At 41.2% G+C, this 25,080-nt stretch overlaps 1 protein-coding gene across 4 annotated transcripts in view; it reads right to left on the bottom strand.

Annotated features, from left to right (window-relative positions):
• Positions 1-942: 942 nt before the first annotated feature.
• ELOVL7 (ELOVL fatty acid elongase 7) overlaps positions 943-25,080 on the bottom strand; it is a 70,686-nt gene continuing 46,548 nt past the window's right edge. For all 4 annotated transcript variants that reach the window (XM_069749061.1, XM_069749070.1, XM_069749078.1 and 1 more), the window contains exons 2-8: positions 17,156-17,230; positions 14,075-14,265; positions 11,703-11,783; positions 7,041-7,097; positions 6,111-6,216; positions 4,662-4,798; positions 943-1,394 (exon numbers count right to left, since the gene is read on the bottom strand). In XM_069749061.1, coding sequence (XP_069605162.1) covers positions 1,059-1,394; positions 4,662-4,798; positions 6,111-6,216; positions 7,041-7,097; positions 11,703-11,783; positions 14,075-14,265; positions 17,156-17,219 — 972 coding nt within the window. In that variant the 5' untranslated portion in view covers positions 17,220-17,230 and the 3' untranslated portion in view covers positions 943-1,058. The remainder of the gene's footprint in view (positions 1,395-4,661; positions 4,799-6,110; positions 6,217-7,040; positions 7,098-11,702; positions 11,784-14,074; positions 14,266-17,155; positions 17,231-25,080) is intronic.

A 25,080-nucleotide genomic window follows, 5' to 3' on the forward strand; every position in this document is an offset into this window, starting at 1 on the left:
CGTTGTGTTTATGCTGCAGTTTTTTTAATCTAAGTTACAGTAACCAGTGAAAGCTATGAGATTTTAGAAATCTCAATAAATAGAAATAGCGGGCACAGCAAATAGCGCTAAAAGGGCGCTACATCAACCCTGCAAAATTAGTCATGTAAACAAGAAAAGGTAGCAGGGCAGAAAATATATGCACACAGATAGAGTATTAGTTTTTTATTAAGCAAAATGAAAAAGGCAAAATCAGATATTACGATTAAAATGATTTAAAAATGTATATACACGTCAGTTAGGAAGGGCTTGGACAATGTAGTCCAATTAGAGCCACTTCAACAGCAAACCCAGCAAAACCTGCTCTATTAAACAGCTTCAACTGGCAAAGAGAAGGTTTTGCCTGCAGATTAAAAAAACGCCACGTGTAAACACAGTCTTATAATATTTTGATGTCCCTCCATGTATTCTTTTTTGTATGTGTTGATCTCACCATGTTTTATTCTGAACCATTGTATGCATTGATAAGGTGTGATAGATTGTGACATTTGGATATTTCCATATTCTATTGTTTTACACCCACAAATATATCTGACATTACACAAGATTCCAGGCAGATTTATACTTTTTTTTTTTATTTTGGCACAATTTATACAAAAGTGAATATTTGGTGCTGACGTGCAACATTTGATGCATTTATTACAACCTTTGTCATGTCTCAGAAATGGGACAATCATTCATGGTCATTCATTCAAGGCGGATGGCTCAGACATTCGCATCGCTTTGGTTTGAAGTTCATTGGGATTTCTCAAAGTAAAAAAATACTTCTCATATCTATCCGTGTGTACAAAAGGTCAAGTATTCAGTTTCATGGGCGACTAACAGATAAATATATGTACATTTGTCATCAGCATACAATCCTAAATAAATTACAGTAAAAATACAGGTCTGACGTCTTGTTGAAAAAAAAAAAAAAAATAAGTGCAAAAATATTGTTTTTATTGGTAGCCAGTGTATGCTTGATTGTCAAGTAATTCACAGTACCACGGCCTGGTACAGCTGGGGAGCTTCTTGTGTGGTCAATGGTGCTTGTCTTTTACATATCCATTCTGGTGGGCTTTCCCATTCTGATGGGCTTTCCCATTCTGAGGGGCTTTCCCATTCTGAGGGGCTTTCCCATTCTGATGGGCTTTCCCATTCTGAGGGGCTTTCCCATTCTGATGAGCTTTCCCATTCTGAGGGGCTTTCGGAAGCCTTTGACCCTTAATATAGGCATGAAACCAGAAATTGAGGAACAGGACCAAGAAAATGAATCCATACAGCCAGATGATGTATAAGAAGACCGGGAACTGATACGGACAATCTTTCATGAAGAAGAACTGCCCAATATGGAAGGTGACCATGAGAAACTGTATCTTAGGGGAGACAAAAAAAAAATGAGGAAAAATTAATACCAGGTATCAGCATCATTGTTTCAGATTTAAAAGGGAACCGGCCACTTGAAAAAACGCCATTAACCTGCAGATATGGGGTTAATCTGCAGGCTAATAGCGTTCTGAACCTACCCGCTGCCCGCACTTAGAGTCCTGCTGCTGGGAGGAAATTAACTTTATTCCCCTCGGCAGTGTTCCCGATTCAGTTGTCGGAAGTATCGGTGCGGCTTCAGTCACTAGTCTGTGTATATACAGCAGCAGCTGTAACCACCTGGCACGGACTGACAGCCGGCCTTAATGCTGAGCTGCTGTCAGTCAGTACCTGAAGTGTGGTTACAGCCATTCTGTATACAGAGCAGTGACTGAAGCCTCATTGGCGCCACTGAAACCCGAATACTGCATAGTTCATTTCCTCCTGGCAGCGGGGCTCTCAGTGGGGGCGCCAGACAGGTTCAAGACGTGATTAATCTGCAGATTAACCCCGTATCTGCAGGTTGGTAGCATTTTTTCATGTGACAGGTTCCCTTTAAGTAACAAGGCCCTTCATAAATGTGACTTTTACCGCTTGAAATGAGGCACATTTTGTATAAGCAATGAGTTGCAATATTTTGCACCTTTTCCGCCGACCTCAACACGTCTAAAAAGCAGTAGGGCTTAGTATAAGAAGGGGCAGGGCCATAGAAGTTGTCAACTTTGGTTTGTGGAGCACAAAAAGCTCAAGATACACCACAGATGTTTGCCCCATAATGGGATATGGTTCATCTTCCATAAGTGTCCACCTGATTAATACCAGTGTATGAATGCTGGTCTGTTTTAGACATACTGTGGACATTACAAATAGTCTGTTGCCCATAGAAACCAATCATAATCTACCTCTAAATTTACCGGAGTGGTTTAAAAAATGAAAGCAGAGCTCTGATTGGTTGCCAGAGGCAACAAAGAACTTAGAGGCCCAGTCACATGGAATCCACATCTATAATATAACGCTGGGAGCGTCACTCTATCCAAAGCCTTTATAGACTGCGCAAGCGCCGGCGCAGTCTGGGTCTCACAGAGTGACGCTCCCAGGAGATCGCGGTATGCGTAAACACTGAACGCACACCGCGATCTCCACCGGAGAGGCAGGGACGCGCCAGGAGGGTGAGTATATTCACCTGTCCCCTGTTCCAGCGCTGCGTGCGGCTCCGTCTCCCGGGTCCTCTGCTGTGACGTTCCCAGTTCAGAGGGCGCGACGAAGCGCTCGAACGGGACAGACAGGTGAGTATAGCAAGTGCTGGGGGCCTGAGCTAGCTGTGACTCCGGCACCTGACCCCCACAGCGCGTCGGTGTCCCCGCCTGCTCAGGCCCCCAGCACTCGGCGCCCAGCGACGATAGGCGAGTATGGTATTTTTTTTTTTTTTATATATGGCAGCAGCATACGGGGCATATATAATGGAGCATCTAATGGGGGGCATATAATACAACGGTGGCGCAGGATGGGAGCAGCACATGACAGAACGGGGGCGCAGGATGGCAGCAGCACATGACAGAACGGGCGCAGGATGGCAGCAGCACATGACAGAACGGGCGCAGGATGGCAGCAGCACATGACAAAACGGGCGCAGGATGGTAGCAGCACATGACAGAACGGGGGCGCAGGATGGGAGCAGCACATGACAGAACAGGTGCAGGATGGCAGCAGCACATGACAGAATGGGCGCAGGATGGTAGCAGCACATGACAGAACGGGGCGCAGGATGGCAGCAGCACATGACAGAATGGGGGCACAAGATGGGAGCAGCACATGACAGAACAGGGGCGCAGGATGGGAGCAGCACATGACAGAACGGGTGGCACAGGATGGCAGCAGCACATGACAGAACAGGGGCGCAGGATGGGAGCAGCACATGACAGAACAGGGGCGCAGGATGGCAGCAGCACATGACAGAACGGGGGTGCAAGATGGGTGCAGAACATGTCAGAATGGAGGCGCAGGATGGGTGCAGAACACGTCAGAATGGGGGCGCAGGATGGGAGCAGCACATGACAGAATGGGGGCGCAAGATGGGTGCAACACATGGCAGGATGGGGGCGCAAGATGGGTGCAGCACATGACAGGATGGGGACGCAGGATGGAGCAGCACATGTCAGAATGGGGGTGCAGGATGGGAGCAGCACATGTCAGAATGGGGCGCAAGATGGGTGCAACACATGGCAGGATGGGGGCGCAAGATGGGTGCAGCACATGACAGGATGGGGACGCAGGATGGAGCAGCACATGTCAGAATGGGGGTGCAGGATGGGAGCAGCATGTGTCAGAATGGGGGTGCAGGATGGGTGCAGCACATGTCAGGATGGGGACGCAGGATGGAGCAGCTCATGACAGGATGGGGACGCAGGATGGAGCAGCACATACCAGGATGGAGACCATATACCAATATAGATGCTAGCCACCCGAGCGTAGAACGGGTTCAATAGCTAGTTCAAAATATATTCTGCCAAAAATAAATAAGTCATAATTAAAGATTTGCCCTGAAAATTAATGTGAAAAGAGTACCAGTAAGAAGAAATCAAAGGCACAAATGTTCATAGAGGCTCATAGTCTAGCTGGTCACATGCTGTACATCATTCACATGACTGCTGCAGACAATCACTGGCCCAAGTGTTGCCATTTACATGTATTGTGGTCACATGAATTATGTATTATGCTGCACAATGGGCAGGGGTGACCAAAGCGGTGGCATAGGGATGATATGGGATGTGAAATGCGAGTTATGTTTATTACCACTGCCTATTGATAAGAAAAGTTAATAAAATCACAGTTCGGTCTCTTTAAAGTGAGCAGGTACTCCTCCCCTAAGCTGTAGCCAACGCATATCATTCAAGTCGGCCATGTCTTTGTCCTGATGAGGGGCACAAACCCTGAAACAGTTGTCTACTCATGGATCTGGCTGGTATGATATATTTTGCATATTTTTTCCCAATGTAGAAAAGTCTTGAAACGTAGTCTCCATACTTGGGTCTCTTCTATAAGAAGGTTTGCCCTCAAAATCCTACAAACTCTAGTAAAATTAAGTGGTTTTCATTATTCCAATCATCACTCAAAGAACGTATTTACATTACCCCACAAGGACAATTGTCAGCCGACTAAAGTAGTTGCAGCTATAGCAGCGATGAACAACCGCCAGCATTGAAATGCGTAAGCATGCTCGCCAAATGCCTTTCATCTATCACAATATGTCATCAAACTGTGTGAAGGGTGGAACGTACCAGTTGTATGGAGGTCATGTACTTCTTCCACCACAGGTACTTCTGATAGGCAGGTCCCAATGCAGAGAGGCCATAGTAGCTGTACATGATCACATGCACTACACAGTTCACCAGCGCATGGAATGTGCCCAAACCACCTAAACAGGAACAGACAGGGAACGAAATTACATGCGGCGTCTACAAGGCTATATAAAATCATCCTACCTAGTGTGCGAAATAGCAGATTATCATCAGCTAAGTAATTGGCAAAGTCTGGAGACAAGGTTTATAGGTTCAAAGAAAGGAGAAGTAAAGTTCAAACTTGTTTTTTTTGCCATTTTGCTTTCATTTCTTACATCAGTTTTACGATTTTTTTAAAACATTTAAAAAAATTCCACGTGAACAAATGTTCAAACAACTTCAATCACATTAAGGTTATGGCTTCTGTTGATTTTTGCTCCAAAGACAATTTTAAAAAGTTTCTGCTACGGACAATTGCGCCAACATCTTCAATTATAAATGTAGTGTAGTTCTTCTGATTAAGCAATATATTGCAGGTGTAATACTAAGATTGCAGTAGCTTAGGTATCCATGATTACGACCACACTTATAGTGACAGTTGTTAGTGGTTGTATGGATTATGGTTGTATGGATATCTAAGCTACTGCAATTCTCTGCAAATGGGGGTAACATAGCTAATCCGAATAACTATACTATATTTATATTTTCATCAATGTTTGTATGCCAAAACCAGGAGTGGAACCTTACAGAGAAAAACTAGGAATTGAAAGACTGACATGTTCTGGGTTTTGAAGACACTACTGGGTTTGGCATAGGAATACTGACGATGGATGGAGCAGTACATGACAGTCGATGTTTTTCACACATAGACCACAAACCCTTTATAGCCTATGGACCTGTTCACATATCTGTGTTATTTTATTTTGCAGACTGTGTACCAGCAAAAAAACATAACACTGTTAGGTATAGGAAAATCTTTATAGTTTATATAAAAACTTTAAAACGCTTCTATACTACTCCTAGGTGATGACCTGTAGGACATCGTTTGACAATTTTCCAGAACGTTGGATGATTAGACAAAATTGGTAACAAATATGGAGATTAGAGACCATGTAGGAAGATTTGATAATCATGCAATCCTTCATCTTTGCCTGAAAATTGCGGTGCCAGGAATATTGGGGAAACGGCAAAAATGAAATTTTTCACGGTTCACAGCGGTCTCCGTTTCCATACATACGAGTATGGTACAAGAAATGCAGGACTGATGGACTTTAGCTGCGATCTTATCGTTACGTCATTGTATATATTTTAATTATCCACAAGCATTTTGTATCTAATGTCATTTTGTAAAGGACATTAGATAAAAAAAAAAAAAAAGGGATCTGAGAATCTCCATAAACTGAACCAAACCTGCCCATGGACGGTGTATGGTAAAATGGATCAACTCACCAGCCGCGAACTTCACCCCAAACCACCAAGTCCACGGCATGATGGAGTGGTGAAACACATGGAGGAAAGTGATTTGACTGTTCTTCTTACGTAAAACAAAAAAGATCTGAAAGATAAATATTTAAATTCTTTGCATTAATAAATCCATTATAGATTAATATTGTGGTATTCCGATTCCATATGTGAAGGTTATATTTTTATTGTTTCAGTATTTAATTAAATTACTTATTACATCAATTTCTCAGAGATTTCAAGATCTCTGATTGCAAATTATTACCATCCAGTGGATACATTGTCCTGTCTTGTGATGGATACGGAGGTATCTAGATCATAAGACGCAGAGAGTAGAAGATGTGGGTGTGCTGTGCTGCTGGTCTGTATAAAAAATATCCAGAGAACCCGGGGTATAATTAAATAGTAGCGGTTTTATTATCATCGTGTTTCGAAGTATCTATAACTTCATCAGGAGAACACACACTGGTTTAGTGCACTTTCTCCTGATGAAGTAGTTACAGATACCTCGAAACGCGCTGAGAATAAAACGGCTACCATTTCATTATACCCTGGACATCTTTTATTCCATACTGCCAGCAGCTTAGCACTCCCACATCTCCTACTACTCACCACTGCTTGTATGCATATATGGGGAATACATACTTTTTTCCCCGCAGATTCTTTCCTACCAAGACATCGGATTTTGCTGCAGAAAAAAAAAAATGCTGAAAATGAAAACGTCTAGTGTGAACCTACCCTTAGGGTTTCACTTTCTCTTGACATTTTCTAAATAAACGGACCAGCAGCACCAAAGCAGAAAATTGCCAATGTTTGTCAAACTTTGTTATCTAGTTTACTAAAATAACTAAATTTGGGTATCTGAGAAAAATAGCTAAAAATACAAGTCGATGAGTAGTCTTATCTGAATATACTCACAGTGTCGAGCAACTCTATAAACTTTGAGAAGTAGAACAGCCAGCACGTCCAGGCCATCTGCAAGAGAAGAAAGTGGAAGACTGGTTAGAATTTAGAACTTCTCCTTTAAACTTCTCCTGCGACCTATCTATCGCAGTCAATGACATCATGCTTTCCCCTGTACCCGAAGTCCGCTGCCTCGGAGTAACCTTCGACTCTGCCCTGTCCTTCAACCCACACATCCAAGCTCTTTCCACCTCCTGTCGCCTCCAGCTCAAAAATATCTCCAGGATCCGTCCTTTCCTCAACCCCCAATCTACTAAAATGCTTGTGCACGCCCTCATCATTTCCCACCTTGACTACTGCAACATCCTTTTCTGTGGCATCCCTGCTAACACCCTTGCACCTCTCCAGTCCATCCTTAACTCTGCTGCCCGACTAATCCATCTCTCCCCTCGCTACTCCTCCGCTTCCCCCCCTCTGCAAATCTCTTCACTGGCTCCCATTCCCTCAGCGTATCCAGTTCAAATTGCTAATACTGACCTACAAAGCCATCCACAACCTGTCTCCTCCATATATCTCTGAACTAATCTCTCGATATCTTCCCTCACGTGACCTCCGGTCCTCCCAAGACCTCCTCCTTTCCTCCACACTTATTCGCTCCTCATCCAATCGCCTCCAAGAATTCTCCCGAATATCCCCCATCCTCTGGAACTCTCTGCCCCAACACGTCCGACTATCAACCACAGTCGGATCCTTCAGACGGAACCTGAAAACTCATCTCTTCAGGAAAGCCTACAGCCTGCACTGACACCGCTGCTGCCTCATCACTATCGAAGCTACCACCTCACCAACACCGGAGCTACCGCCTCACCAACACCGGAGCTCCTGCAACCCTCAACCTACTGTCTCCTTCCCCATAATCCTGTAGAATGTAAGCCCGCAAGGGCAGGGTCCTCGCCCCTCTGTATCAGTCCGTCATTGTTAGTTTGTTTACTGTATGTGATATTTGTAACTTGTATGTAACCCCTTCTCATGTACAGCACCATGGAATCAATGGTGCTATATAAATAAATAATAATAATAATAATAATAATAATAATAAAAAATGAGCCATTCGCCCTTGGTTATATCTAATGCCGCAGGCAGCATTGTTCTTTCCACAGTGAAGAAGCTGTAAGAAGCCGGTGATACAAAGAGCTTATTTAATGACATGGGCGGAGAAAAGACAATGGACAGCAATGGGTATTCAGAAGCAGCTACATATACTAATCATACAATGCCTTATCCAGCCTACTGACATGGTCAGATCCAAAATTTCTGCTGCTGAATAAGACTAGCAGAAATCCATGCCACAGCAGAAATAACCCCGCTCAAGTAGAAGGAACAATTTTCAGTTGCAAATATTTCATTAAAAAATTTGCCACATCTGAATATATTATAAGGCAGAACAGTTCAGACCGGCGATGGCCACAAATTGCAGGCATAACCGGGTCTGTGTGCAGCTCAGTGCCCCATGAATACTGGCACCGCTTCTTATGCATAGACTAGCCTCTGCTGTGGTTTTTATTTTCTTTTTAAAAAAAAAATGGATAAAAAGTTCCCTTGATTTTAAGCATACAGTGAAGGAAATAATTATTTCATCCCTTGCTGATTTTGTAAGTTTGCCCATTGACAAAGACATGAAGAGTCTATAATTTTTGCAAATTTACTAAAAAAGAAAAAAACTGAAACATCACATGGTCATAAGTATTCAGACCCTTTGCTCAGTATTGAGTAGAAGCACCTTTTGAGCTAGTACAGCCATGAGTCTTCTTGGGAATGATGCAACAAGTTTTTCACACCTGGATTTGGGGATCCTCTGCCATTCTTCCTTGCAGATCCTCTCCAGTTCCGTCAGGTTGGATGGTGAACGTTGGTGGACAGCCATTTTCAGGTCTCTCCAGAGATGCTGAATTGGGTTTATGTCAGGGCTCTGGCTGGGCCAGTCAAGAATGGTCACAGGGTTGTTCTGAAGCCACTCCTTTGTTATTTTAGCTGTGTGCTTAGGGCCATTGTCTTGTTGGAAGGTGAACTTTTGGCCAAGTCTGAGATCCAGAGCACTCTGGAAGAGGTTTTCATCCAGGATATCTCTGTACTTGGCCATATTCATGTTTCCTTCAATGACAACCAGTTTTTCTGTACCTGAAACTGAAAAACACCCCCAAAGCATTAATGTCGCCACCATGTTTCACTGTTGGGATTGTATCTGGCAGGTAATTAGCAGTGCCTGGTTTTCTCCACACATACCACTTAGAATTGTCACCATAAAAAGTCTATTTTCGTCTCATCAGAACCAGAGAATCTTATTTCTCATAGTCTGGGAGTCCTTTCATGTGTTTTTTTAGCAAAGTCTATGCAGGCTTTCATATGTCTTGCACTGAGGAGAGACTTCCGTTGGGCCACTCTGCCATAAAGGCCCGACTGGTGGAGGGCTGCAGTGATAGTTGACTTTGTGGAACTTTCTCCCATCTCCCTACTGCATCTCTGGAGCTCAGCCACAGTGATCTTGGGGTTCTTCTTTACCTCTCTCACCCAGACTCTTCTCCCACGATTGCTCAGTTTAGCTGGACGGCCAGGTCTAGGAAGACTTCTGGTTTTCCCAAACAAGGATTATGGAGGCCACTGTGCTTTTAGGAACCTTGAGTACTGCAGAAATTCTGTTGTAACCTTGGCCAGATCTGTGCTTGCCACAATTCTGTCTCTGAGCTCCTTGGCCAGTTCCTTTGACCTCATGATTCTCATTTGGTCTAACATGCACTGTGAGCTGTGAGGTCTTATATAGACAGGTGTGTGCCTTTCCAAATCAAGTCCTGTCAGTTTAATTAAATACAGCTGGACTCCAATGAAGGAGTAGAACCATCTCCAGGAGGATCACAAGGAAATGGACAGCATGTGACTTAAATATGAGTGTCTGAACAAAGGCTCTGAATACTTATGACCATGTGATATTTCAGTTTTTCTTTTTTTTTTTATTAAATTTGCAAAAATTCCTACATTTGTTTTTTTTTAGCCAAGATGGGGTACAGAGTGTACATTAATGTGAAAAAAATGAACTTTTTTTGAATTTACCAAATGGCTGCAATGAAGCAAAGACTGAAAAATGTAACAGAGGTCTGAATACTTTCCCTACCCACCTTATATCTGCCTGCAAAAGATTATTTTTTCTCCCAAGATAAATATAAATACTTATTATGTAAACTAGGTGGCAGGTCACTGAGGGATCAATGACTTGTCAGAAGCCATACTGATGATGAATACCTAATCAGAGCAACACATGAGGACCCCCCGCAGGCTGCCCTGGAGCACGGGCATATCATTAACTCAAAACTGAAAATAAAGATTAAACAACAATCACAAGACGAATTTCATCAACCAAGGTATCATTTTAACCGATCTGACACTGTCTGTAGGTTACTGTGCACAATCCTGCTGACAGTTTCCCTTTAAAATCAGCCATTGTGGAAAATATTTCAAAAGCAAGTATCATCTAGAAGCAGCACTCCATCTCATAGACGGAGGCATTGTGGGTGTCAGGTGTTGTCATGCAGGCTCTATTTACACAGCTCAACTGTACAAACTTTGCATAAATCATTAGTACAAGTAAATATAAGAAACTTTGTAATAAATCTCAGAGAAAACAGCTTCTTTCTTCATTATGAGCCACTTCTTGTCCTCCCTCTGCCTACCAAACTCATCATCCACTCTCAAAAAACAGCTCAACTCCATCTTTGACAAAGCAAACTGGATTGCCAGCGTGGTGAGGCGTCAGGTTACACCATCTATTATTCTCTAGGGAGGGGAAAGGATTAGTGAGTGAGGAGCACTCCGCACAGAGAGACCTGGCACATCATTGTGCATCTTCCAGCAAATTTCACTTTAGTGCTGGAGCCACAGCAACACTGCTCACTAGTTCTGTATGATGTCTTCAATGTTTGCTGCTGCTTCTGTCTGTATGGTACACAGAGAAAAACTGGAAGAATCTATGTCTGTGTGTGTATCATCTATGGAAGGCATCAGAATCTACTCAGTAGTTTAGAGAGAATTGAAAATTGGAGACAGAGACTGCAGATGTGAAACTAGTGAAAAATGTAGAATACACATCTGAAATTGTTTTATTCCTCATACATACCCACATGAAACCTAATTTTGAAACAACAGGTATGCTTTAAAAGGTACCAAGTCAAACTTTTGACATGTCATAGTAAAATACAACAGTTTTGAGCGATCACTAAAACAAAAAGGGGTAGAAGTGCTTAGCTGAGCTCTGGGTCCATTTTATCTGCTGGTCTTTCTATGGAAAATAAGTTTGGCAAATTCAGAGAAAGACTAAAAGGAATTAAAAAAAAAAAAATTGTTGCTTATTCTGCCTACATGACCGAACTTTACACTCAGACATGGGTGTAAATAGAAAAACTTTTGTTCAAAAAAGGTTACAGTGGGCATAATCTTTTCTGTGTTAGGCATTGCTACAATAAAAAGAGATGTGATAAACTGCAGATCATGTATATTATCAGGGATATTATATTTGTTTAACTCTAATCGGGGCTTTTCCTAACAATGATTGACTGCCGTCCTATCTGCCTCACAGTAAAACGCCTGACTTACTGTACAGCACCGTTATCATAAATGCAAATTACTCACCCTTAATGCCCGCGGTGACCTAGAGTAATCCACAATGTCACATTGAAAGGAGTAACCTGTAGCCCAGCCTGACATGAGGAACTAAACAAAAGAACAAACGGCAGAGTTATACCAAGAGTTGTACCAAGGGCACATGACATTCTATGTATGAAGGGCTATCCTCTGAATCAAAACTTACCTCCTATGCACAGACAAGTGATAGGTGTCTGATCATTAGAGATCCACCTCAGAGATCCGCACCAATCACAAAAACACTAGGAAGGGGTTTCAAGTTATCAGTTTGAATAGACAGTTGAGTGATATGTAAGCTGCCACTCCCTTGTTCTTGTGATGAGTGAGGGTCTCTATTGGGGCCTACAGCAATCAGATCATTATCACTGATCTTATAGATAGGCCATAGTTTTGATTCTGGGAATACTCCTTTAAAAGGTTGTGTTATGACATAAATCCCTTTTCATCGCTTCTATTTCAGTATATAGAAATGACAGTGGGCGTCACATCCCTGTATGATGTATATATTTCTGATTATTGCTCTAGCTAACATACCCTGTATGGCCTATGATGTATAATCACAGGCCATACAAGGTTAGGCTAGCCAGAGCAATGACCAGAAAAATGTGGCCGATCCTTTCATGGAGGGCTTCTAATAAGGTATGATACACAAGTCATCAGACATTTATGACATATCCAGGATAAATGCTGGTAATACTTCAGTTAGAAACACGGTTATGATCTAGAAACCACATTTCCAACAAAGTTTTCAATCTGCGGGGGTGATGCAGTGTCAGACAGGGAGATCTGGTTGAAACCATAGGATGCGCAGACCATGGACCTCTGCAGACCATGGACCTCTGCAGACCATGGACCTCTGCAGACCATGGACCTCTGCAGACCATGGACCTCTGCAGACCATGGACCTCTGCAGACCATGGACCTCTGCAGACCATGGACCTCTGCAGACCATGGACCTCGGCAGTGAGATGCAACTAATAGATGGTAAAAATAACACTTTAATCCCAAAACAAGCAGACATTGGGCTTCCAACATAATTATTAGTGATGAGCGAATATACTCGTTACTTGAGATTTCTCGAGCTTACTTCAGTGTTCTCCGAGTATTTTCTAGTGCTCGGAGATTTCATTTTTCTTGCCGCAGCTGAATGATTTACATCTGTTACCAGCATAAGTACATGTGGGGGTTGCCTGGTTGCTAGGGAATCCCCACATGTACTTATGCTGGCTAAGGCTACTTTCACACTAGCGTTGTTTGGCGTACGTCGCAATGCGTAGTTTTGGAGAAAAAACGCATCCTGCAAATGTGCCCGCAGGATGCGTTTTTTCTCCATAGACTTGCATTATCGATGCATTGCGACGTATGGCCACATGTCGCATCAGTCGTGCGACGGATGCGTCGTGTTTTGGCGGACCCTCGGCACAAAAAAGTTACATGTAACGTTTGTGCGTCGAGTCCGCCATTTTCGACCGTGCATGCTCGGCCAAAACTCCGCCCTCTCCTCCCCGGACATTACAATGGGGCAGCGGATGCATTGAAAAACTGCATCCGCTTCCCCCGTTGTTCATTTCTTTCACTACGTGCGTCGGGCCGACGCATGGCGACGGCCCCGTACCGACGCTAGTGTGAAAGTAGCCTTACAGATGTAAATCATTCAGCTGCGGCGATGAAAACTAAATCTCCGAGCACTAAAAAAATACTCGGAGGACACTTGAGCGTGCTCGGGAAATCTGGAGTAACGAGTATATTAGCTCATCACTAATAATTATGTCTAAAGGGCATATGCTGAACTAGGAATATTAAATTATAAAGGTTATGAGCAGATGTAAGGGTGTCCATTTTATAGGAAATAAAGAACAGTATAAGTAATGGGAAATGGACTATAGACCTAAAATAATATCTACAGCGTCATAAAAGTATTCTGCAAAAGCATTCTATCATCTGTCACTGTTTAGTTTTACATGAAATGTCAAATATATTTGCAGGTATTTTGCTTTAGGTGAGAATGCTGAACACAAAGATCCTAAGCATAAGAATGTGTGTGCTCCTTCCATTATTAATAATTAAACCACACAATAAAATAAAAAATAAAGGAGATGTAAGAAGCCAGATGTACAGTTGGACGATGTACTATGTGTTGGCAGTTCGGTTTACAATCATCGTTGGCTTTAGCTGCAGATTTAGGGGCAAGAATACAGCCCTAAACAAAAGTACCCATGGCTGAACTCTATCGGAGCCCGTAATAACACAACAGGTTATGAACGGAGATCATGACACATGCACAGAATTTCTAGTATGGAGCTACTAAATCAGATTATTTACCAACACACAATGATTAAATACATTTACTGAGCACTTACTTCATAGCACATGTATACAGAGAACAAGACCATAAATGTGTTATATGCTGCCATTATGCCCTTTAGGTCAAACGGTTTTCTATTCTCCATCAGCCTGGGCCCACATGATGTGACAAAATATATGTATGCCCCAACGATGAGCGTTTGGGTAATCGGAGAGGACATAAGGGGCCAATCCTCCACTCGTGGATCTATCAAGACAAAAGGACCAAGAAAGAAATGTTAATTTATTTTAGCATTAGAAAAAAAAAAAAAGCAACCTTTATGTTTTTACACTTAAAATAGATTTAACAGACCTGGTTTAGGAGATTTACTTTTGCACATTGCAAGAGCTGTCTGATTTACAGTACGGTAAATATCAACATCAGAGTTTTCAGGTTGAAAATTCTGCCCTGAATAATCCCATACTAATACATAAATCACTGAAGAGCCATTTTATTTTGCAACAAAGTTCAAAATCAACCAGGAGCGAATCTTTGGCAGACAGGAGAGCAGGAGCAGAGACAAACTACAAACAAACATAACAGAGAGGCAGCCAATGCATTGGAAAATGGCAAGTGCAATACTTGACGGGAAGTAAGGGCAAAGGAAGTTCCAGCATCTATACTGCTGGCAGAAATACTGATGAAGAACTACCCACTCAACAAGCGTAGATGGCTAGTTCCTGAATATAAAAGACTGCTTTGTGCATCAAAAGTAGTTTAACTTGTGAGGGCAGTAAGATCAAGTTTTTCTACAGGTTTTGGGTGAAAGGAAAGATACGGCTTAAACAGGTAAAATCCGGCTACCGGCAGACATCACTATAGAAGCTTAAGTGCTTAAAAAAGACAAAGGATTTGTTGCATAGCCATTCGGCGTTCTCCTGCAGCCTCAGAGAATGAAGATGAAGCTCTCCAGGGCCCCATGTTTTAAATTGGTGGTGGTGCGAAGAGTCAGACTCCGAGCGATCGGGAAGTTTTACTTCCAAACTTGGCACAAATCTTTAAAAAGGGGTTTTTCACTTCTAATTAGGTGGACCCTAAATGCTTAGAAGCTGGTCAAGTAAAGACTGGAGGTACTAATCCTGTCCTGCTACAGCGCAGTCTCTCTGCCGCTGCTCCTGTCTGTTTTGGCATGTTGACAACGCACTTCAACCACTGCAGTTAATCATTGAGCTCATCCGTTCAAGCAGTCTACATCAGGAGAGCCGCTGAGCTCAGCGATCGGCTGCAGCGGTGATGTGTGCTGTCAACGTGATATCACCACAGCAGCCAAAACACAGACAGTAACAGCAGCAGAGAGCGAGTACAATCTGGCTTTGTCATTTTACAGTCTTCATTCATTTGGGATGCACTATATATGTATATACACCCTGCTATGGTGTATTGGCTATGGTTTTTCGCCCTAAAATTGGAATAACGTTTATAGTTCGAGGAACACTTTAGAGTCGGGCAATAATAGATTTTATGCAGTCCCATGTAAAACCATATTATAATCACTTGTGCTAAATAACAGAATTACGGTAACAGTTTTGTGCTCCGTGTCACAATGCAGCAAACATTACGGTCCTCAAAACTAGACCTCCGCCATCGGCCCCGCGTGGAGAATTCTACACATTGTCGTTGTTTAGCCGCTTGTTACACATGAACACATTCTTTGACAAGCACAAAAGTGCCCTGTGCTCCCCGACTGGAGGGACGTACTTAGCAGGGCAGCAATACTTGCTATCGATAGTGAAGCGGGAAGAGGAGGTTGGCAGTGCCTTAGTGCAATATTACACGCTAATCACTTATACATCACAGCCAAGTAAGATGCATCATTCACACAACAAGGAGTTCTGCCAGGAATAGTTGAAGAGGGGACACGTCCTTGTAAGATTCTGCCCAGAAGTACCCTATGAAAGGGCATTATATATTTAAAATAATCAGAAAATATCCTAAAAATGGCTGTAGAAACAAAGTCCAGCATGAGGTCTTGTGTGTGTAGTCTTCCAATGACATTGGCTTTGACATTTGCTCCTGAACCTCAGCCAGCAAGGTATAGATCCAAGCTACAATCACTAATCCGCTCTGTTATTCATAAATAGCAGTTGGCTTCTTGCGAGCGCGTTAGCCGGCCCGGCATGACTTTCATCTTCTTGTACTTAGCCGTTTGGATTCCTACATTCCTATGGAATGCGGATTGCCTCCACATCACCTGGAGCCATCTCTGCTTCCATTATAGGAGGTCATGTGGTCTACATTACGGAATTTGCCTTGAAAAAATACTGGATTGTTTATATAAAAGGTTTTTGTGTTAAATGTTCTTTTAACTCATTATCTACCAATGTCCTTTTTTTGGGACGCCTAATCTTTTGCTTCTAGCAACTAAGATTTTATAATTTTTATAATTAGGTCCAATTTTTTGCATTGCGTTTGTAAAATTAATGTTTTCAAAATAGGAAATCATGTCATTGTCATTTTTAATTGAATATTGGGACGCCCTTTTCTGAAAAATCCGTAAAATGAAAATTTCTAATTTGGCAAGTAATAGGTTTTTTAGATCACCATTTACTACCTATTACTACTACACCCATTGTGAAGATAGCAATATTACTATTTTAATTTGTGTTTATAATAATCATGATATGAAAAATAAAAATTGCAAAAAGCTGTTAAAAAATAAAAACAAAAAACAAAACAAAACACCTGCAACATTTACTTTTGTGACGATTGCTTACTTTTAAGATACTTGCCCATGCCATAGTGGGCTGCTCCTGCCAACACAAGATACTTCGAGAAAGTGTTGGCTACCAAACAGCCTATCTAAACTTTCCTAAGTGAGTCATTTTCTGCACTAAGGGACACCACACTGATAACAGCAATTTTCCGCGATAAACAAGGGTATTATCGAAGTTTATTGTACAATTTAGTAAACTCCAGAGCCAATAGTGAAGCTTCACTGTAGAGCAGATGATCTCATTAGTCGGCTTGCTTCAAAAAAAGACTTATGGACCTGAGAAGTCACAATCTTTTACTATCATGTTCTAAATCTTCAGAAATTAACCAAGTTCAGATAAACCTGTCATAAAGTAATATATGGAATTTATGGTTTGTCACCTACCAGCATCTTTAATCCACTCGTCATAAAGCAGCACTGCTCTTGATGTTAAGTCCTTGAAGGCCATCTTCTTGTGTTCTGTAAAACAACCAAATCATATAGGCTTATCCCTTGGATCTATAGACAGAAAATAATTCTGTACTGGGCATAAAAATCACGTGGCTTACAGTAGCAGGTCATTGTTTAAGGACAACCGACCACAGCACTTCCATCTGGAAGATCTACAGAACTTTTCTGATGGATGTCCGGCTATGGTCATCACATTTTATAGATTTTAAGCTTGCGAGCAGGGCCTCACTCCACCTGTAACAGGTGAACTATGGGTTACTTTGTACGGCTTTAATTGTCTGTTCGTGTCCCCTTTAATTGTAAAGTTCTGTGGAATATGTTGGCGCTACAGAAATAAATTATTAATATTATTTTAACTTACAGTCAGCAGCACCATTGGATTTTTAAGTTTGAAGCCCTGGAAAATGGGTTTTGAGTATGTGTGTGGATGGGACCATTGAGTAATGATGCTTACTGTGTACTCTGTTGGACATAATTTATGGCCTTATATTTAAGGCGGGCTCCAAAGTGCAGTTGACCATTTATTGATGCATGACTCAAATAGGCCCATAGGGCTCAAAATTATGTCCGACAGAGCACACAGTGACTGTCTTCATCATTACAGTCAATGGCCCCATCATTGAATATGCCCAAGTACCATTTTCCAGGTCTTCAGATATGACCCTTAATGGAGCCATTGACCATTTGCTCAAATATGAGGCAAACATAGCCTTAAAGTCAAATAGTTCCCAACGCCAAGTCAATACAACTGACACATCTTCAGCAACGATTCATCAAGACTGACATTTTGCATGCCAGTCTTGATGAAGAACATGATGAAGTAAGATGCACCAAAGTTATTAAGAGGCACCTCTTCTTGCATTTTTGCATTTTTCTACTGCCATTTGCCCATGTAGGAAATTTCTTTAAGTGGTATTAATTAGGTTTAATAAATTATGATGACTGTTAGCCACATTTGGACTCCCTCCTGCTTAATAAGCTGCACACACTTTTCAAATAATTACCATAGAGGAGCTGGGACTTTCAAAAAAATGTCAAATGTTGCACATTATTTGTGAAAATATGAAAAGGCTTAAAATTTTTCTTACAGAATATATCAAGTCCTCATTATGCACTAGATTTAAAGAGGGATGAATTGACTCGCAAGACCCTGTTCTAGTGGTTTCTACAGTGCTCCATGGACGCCAAACGTAAGCCCTGTGAACCACCGCCTACCAACTGGCAGCGGCAGCACCTCTTCTGATTAGTAGGCTCTGTGAGGTGTCATGTGTGCCTCACACCACAACAAGGACATCGCGTTGGGCTTTCAAATCAGAAGAGGCACCGGAGATTACAGAAGGAAGGCGATTGTTCATGAGGCTTCTCTCCACCAACCGCAGACTATTGGCATGACCACTGGACAGAGTCCTGAAAGTAAATTAGATTCCATTACAGCAATTTCCAGACTAAAAAGGGATTTCCCAGGTGTAAGATATTGATGGCCTATGCACCAAGTAGATCATCAACATCAGTCTGGTGGTGGATTTAACACCCAGTAACCTCACTAAAAAAGTGGATTGCAACTCCGGTGGTGGAGGATTCAAGTGTCTAAGAACTGAGATGCATAACCCAAAAACAGAACGTGGGGGTAGCAAATAGCTGATCATAGGGGTGCTGGGAATTGGCCCTCTCACCATTCCAATACTGATAACCTATTCAATCTTGCCTTGCGCAGGCGTGTACTTTGGAGGACACCGCATGAACTTCAACCCAATATTGCGGCCAGCATGCAGCCAGCGGGTAAGGAAAGGGTGAATCAAACACCCAAAAACCCCGCCCATATGACCGCAAACATGTCCCGCCAAATTCAGTTGACAGGTTCCCTTTAAGATTTGAAAGAGCTAATTGAAATTCTTAGTGTGGAACAGCCATGTTTTTTTGGTAGGACTTCCTGTAATGATGGAAAAGGAAAGTCCATCAGAAAAGAAAACTAGCTTGTCAGGAAAACAAATAAAATAAAACTGCACAATGCCCCTAAGGGATTTACCTTGTGGGTACTATAATCATAATTCCCACATTCCCCAACCTCGTCTTCAGAGGACTTGTCACTCAATGTGTTTACCTTCTAAATTAGATAGTTGATGAGAAGGCCACAAAAACTTCTCCAACCTGCATTACCAAGAGCCCACAGACAAATAGGGTCGATCTATGAACTTGTTACCATAGATTAAAGTTACAATTAAACCCAGGCTGTCATCGTTGCACAGCAAATTAGTACAAATAGGTCATATAGATGTGCCAGGCTTCTTTCAGACATTGTATGATAATAAATTACTGTAAAACGAGATGATCTAACAAGAAAAAGTGAGCGGGCACCACTAAAGGTAATATATAGGGGTGCTACCATAGCATTTTACAAATGCATGCTGGAGAAGAAAAAGGAAGAAGGAGACGCTAATACAGGTGCACACACCTGATATGTGAAAAAAAACAGCTTTATTGAAGCAACAACAGGTGCACATACAAATATAAAACACATGTAAAAACATAAAACACATACAAATCATGGCTCAATGGGGTCATAATGGCTAGGTATAAACAAAGGTCGATGAATAATGCTGTACGTGTTAATGGCTTATATGTTTTATATGTTTTTACATGTGTTTTATATTTGTATGTGCACCTGTTGTTGCTTCAATAAAGCTGTTTTTATCACATATATATCAGGTGTGTGCACCTCAATTAGCGTCTCCCTTTTCCTTTTTCTTCTCCAGCAAATTAATGTAAAACATTACAGAGTGATCCAATAATTTATACCCCGGTGTATCATAATATTTGGAATCAGCCCTTTTGGTTTAGCAATAAACATTTTTAATTATAGTGAAAGAGTATAAACAGGGAAGGATGAAGGACGGAGAAGGCGATTGGGAATGTTCAGGTAAGGAGATGTATCCTATGCTGTCCAGGTGTAAATGAGATGCTAGAGGGGTGCAGGTCACAGGGAACCTCCTTGTTGGCTCCCCAGAAAGTTTCTCATTAGCGTGCCATTAGTAACTGAGAGCCATGGTGCCACTGGCACAATCTCTCACATGCAATCATATAAACAGTACTGAGCCACACAATACTTGGTTGAACAAAGCAGAGAGTTCCTTTTCCCACCGGGGCCCTGTGCAGTTGACTATATGGCAAGTCTACCATTGAGGATAAGAAAATTGTCCTCTCTATCTAAAATGTGACCACACCAAATCTAGAATATTTCTGACATTCTTTATAATGGAATCTTCCCACAAGTAAATAGTTTACATTCTTCCATTCCTTCCCCCAGTATACTGTAGTCACACAAGCTGACTCACAATGTGAGAAGTGAGCTGAAACTAACAGAGTAACGTTACATAGTTTAACACTAAAGTATCGAAAAACACGTCAAGATAAAACACAAAGACCGGTAGTAACAGGAGCTTTCTAGGAAAATACACGAATGCTCTATTCTTGGGATCCTGTGCTTACGCCTATGTGCCAGTGTGTGTGCGCGTGCGCGAGTTGGAGAAAAGTTATAACTTATACAGCTATAGAAAACGTTTATGGGCATCTTGAGTAGGCTTGTCATCACCACTTTCATAGGTGTAATCATTTATTTTCCTTTACCTCCAGAATATGAAACCCCTCTAAGGGCTCAATGTAGATGTCTTGGGATCTCAGATCGCTAATGCATGGATGGGCCATGTTACTCCGGACCGGCGTCGAACAACTACATAGCATACATGAAGCAGTTAGGCTCCGGTCAGGAAACACACGGCCACACCGTACATTAACGGACAGTGCTTGGACCGATTACAGGGATGCCAGGAGAATGGTCTAAGAGACTTCTGTCAGTGTAACACTGAAAGGTATAATGCATTGGAACGCATTATAAAAAAGAGATCAGACTATTAAAAAGTTAAAATTCCATAGACTACTTAGTTGAAAAAAAAAAAAGTTAATATTTAAAAAAAAAAAAAAAAAAAAAAAAATCACAAAAAAAAAAAAACAATAAAGTAAATAGGTATATTTATGCAGATCAAAAATAACCAAGAAAAGTTTGGTATCGCAGTGCCGATAGTTAACCCCTTCAGTGGACACCATATAATAGAAAGAAAGTGTCCAAAAACTTTTTCATTGTACACACGGACAAAAAGTGTAATAAAACACGATCAGAAAGCGAAATGGAGTAAAAACTGGTATCACTGAAAAGGTCATCTTGTTCCACAAGAAACAAGCCACCATACAGCGTCATCAATGGAGAAAGAAAGTTGTAGCTCTCAGAATAAAGCGATGCAAAATCAATTCTTTATTCTAGAAAATAGTTTTTATTGTGTAAAAGCGGAAAAACAAATAAAATATAAATGTGGTATCGCTGTTATCGTACTTACCTGAATAATACAGTTATTTTATCATCATTTTTACAACATGTCAAACAAAAGAAAAAACAAAAACCAGTTCCTGAATGGCTGGTTATTGTTGTTAATTCGGCCACCCAAAAAATTGGGGTATTGGCGTACTCAGGAAAAATTGCACAACAAATTTTGTGATCCATTTTCTCCTGATACCGTTGTGAAAATAAAATAAAAAAAATTGGTTCCAACATAAATTTTTTGTGAAAAAAGTAAAATGTTCATTTTTTTCCTTCCACATTGCTTTAGTTCTCGTGAAGCACCTGAAGGATTATTAGACTTCTTGAAGGTGGTTTTGGGCACCTTGAGGGGTGCAGTTTTTGTGTATTTTCTGATATATTGACTCCCCAAACTCACTTCAAATGTGAGGTGGTCTAAAAAAAAAAAAAAATGTTTTGTAAATTTTATTGGAAAAATGAGTAATCGCTGATCATCTTTTAACCCTTATAACATCCTACCAAAAAAAATTATGCTTCCAAAATTGTGCTGATGTAAAGTAGACATGTGGGAAATGTTATTTATTTACTATCTTGTGTGTCGCCACTCTCTGATTTAAGGGTACAAAAATTCAAATTTTGAAAATTGCAAAATTTTCAAAATATTTGCCAAATTTCCATTTTTTTCATAAATAAACACAAGTTATATCAAATAAATTTTACCACTAGCATGAAGTACAATATGTCATGAAAAAAAATAAAATCTCAGAATCAGTGGGATACGTTGAAGCTTTGCAGAGCTTTAGGCCGGGGTCACACTGGCGACTAAAACAGATGAGTGCAATGCGATTTAAAAAAATAAAATAAAATAATATGAGTCAAATGCTGACAGCGGCATTTTACCGGCAATTCTGGCCGCACCGCCGGAAATTCGCGCATTGCCGACCCCCGTCACATGATCGGGGGTCAGCGATGCATCAGAATAGTAACCATAGAGGTCCTTGAGACCTCTATGGTTACTGATGCCGGCCTGCTGTGAGCGCCACCCTGTAGTCGGCGCTCATAGCAAGCCTGAAATTCCGCTACATAGCAGCGATCTAATGATCGCTGCTACGTAGCTGAGCCGATCCAGTTGTGCCAGCTTCTAGCCGCCCATGGAGGCTATTGAAGCATGGCAAAAGTAAAAAAAAAAAAAAAAATTTAAAAAAAATATGAAAAAAATATATAAAAGTTTAACCCCTTAGTGATGGAGCCAAATTTTTTAGATCTGACCAGTGTCACTTTATGTGGTAATAACTGCAACGCTTCAACAAATGCCAGTGATTTTGAGATTGTTTTTTCATGACACATTATACTTTATGATAATGGTAAATTTAGGTCAATATGTTTTGTGTTAATTTATAAAAAGTATCAAAAATTTTAGAAAAATGTTAAAAAATTTGCACTTTTCTAAATTTGAATGATTATCTCTTTAATCCAGATGGTCATACCACAGCAAACCATTAATAAATAACATTTCCCACATGTCGGCTTTATATCAGCACCATTTGTAAAATGTTATTATATTTTGTTAGCATTTTATGAGGTTTAAAAATGTAGCATCAATTTTTCATATTTTAAAGGAAATTTACAAAATTTCTTTTTTTTAAGGACTTATCCATGTCTGAAGTGACTTTAGGGGTCCTATATATTGGAAAACCCCCAAACGTGATACCATTTTAAAAACAGTAAGGCTGGTTCCACACTTGCGTTTTGATCTGCAGCGTTAACGCAAACGCATTTAAACGCATTTGGTGCAAAAACGCGTTTAAACGCTGCGTTTTTTAGGCGCATGCGTTTTTGCATGTTTTAACGCAAGCGCGGCGTTTTGACGCGTTTACAAGCATTTTCCTGCGTTTGCGTTTTTGAAACGCATGATGATAAGTGTGTGACAGCTGCCAATCATCAAAATCAACTAGAAAACCCACTATAAACAGAAATACCTAGGGTTAGGCTTAGGATCCCTAGTAACCCTAGGGATCCTAACCCTAACCCCCAAACTCTAACCCTAAAACACAAACTCTAACCCAAACCCTAACCCTAACCCACAAACTCTAACCCTAACCCAAACTCTAACCCTAACCCACAAACTCTAACCCTAACCCAAACTCTAACCCTAACCCTAAAACACAAACTATAACCCTAACCCTAACCCAAACCCTAACCCTAACCCTAAAACACAAACTCTAACCCTAACCCAAACTCTAACCCTAACCCTAGCACACAAACTCTAACCCCAAAACACAAACTCTAACCCTAACACTAAAACACAAACTATAACCCTAACCCTAACCCTAACACACAAACTCTAACCCTAACCCAAACTCTAACCCTAACCCTAGCACACAAACTCTAACCCTAACCCAAACTCTAACCCTAACCCCAAAACACAAACTCTAACCCTAACACACAAACTAACCCTAACCCAAACTCTAACCCTAACCCTAACCCTAAAACACAAACTCTAACCCTAACCCAAACCCAAACTCTAACCCTAACCCTAACCCAAACTCTAACCCTAACCCTAACCCAAACTCTAACCCTAAAACACAAACTCTAACCCTAACACACAAACTAACCCTAACCCAAACTCTAACCCTAACCCTAACCCTAAAACACAAACTCTAACCCTAACCCTAAAACACAAACTCTAACCCTAACCCTAACCCAAACTCTAACCCTAACCCTAACCCAAACTCTAACCCTAAAACACAAACTCTAACCCTAACCCTAAAACACAAACTATAACCCTAACCCAAACTCTAACCCTAACCCTAAAACAAACTCTAACCCTAACCCAAACTCTAACCCTAACCCTAACCCTAAAACACAAACTCTAACCCTAACCCAAACCCAAACTCTAACCCTAACCCTAACCCAAACTCTAACCCTAACCCTAACCCAAACTCTAACCCTAAAACACAAACTCTAACCCTAACACACAAACTAACCCTAACCCAAACTCTAACCCTAACCCTAACCCTAAAACACAAACTCTAACCCTAACCCTAAAACACAAACTCTAACCCTAACCCTAACCCAAACTCTAACCCTAACCCTAACCCAAACTCTAACCCTAAAACACAAACTCTAACCCTAACCCTAAAACACAAACTATAACCCTAACCCAAACTCTAACCCTAACCCTAAAACAAACTCTAACCCTAACCCAAACTCTAACCCTAACCCTAACCCTAAAACACAAACTCTAACCCTAACCCAAACTCTAACCCTAACCCTAAAACACAAACTCTAACCCTAACCCAAACTCTAACCCTAACCCTAAAACACAAAACTAACCCTAACCCAAACTCTAACCCTAACCCAAACTCTAACCCTAACCTAAAACACAAACTCTAACCCTAACCCAAACTCTAACCTAACCCTAGCACACAAACTCTAACCCCAAAACACAAACTCTAACCCTAACCCTAAAACACAAACTATAACCCTAACCCTAACCCAAACTCTAACC

This window comes from Ranitomeya imitator, chromosome 1, assembly GCF_032444005.1.
Source record: "Ranitomeya imitator isolate aRanImi1 chromosome 1, aRanImi1.pri, whole genome shotgun sequence".
Taxonomy (NCBI): Eukaryota; Metazoa; Chordata; class Amphibia; order Anura; family Dendrobatidae; genus Ranitomeya; species Ranitomeya imitator.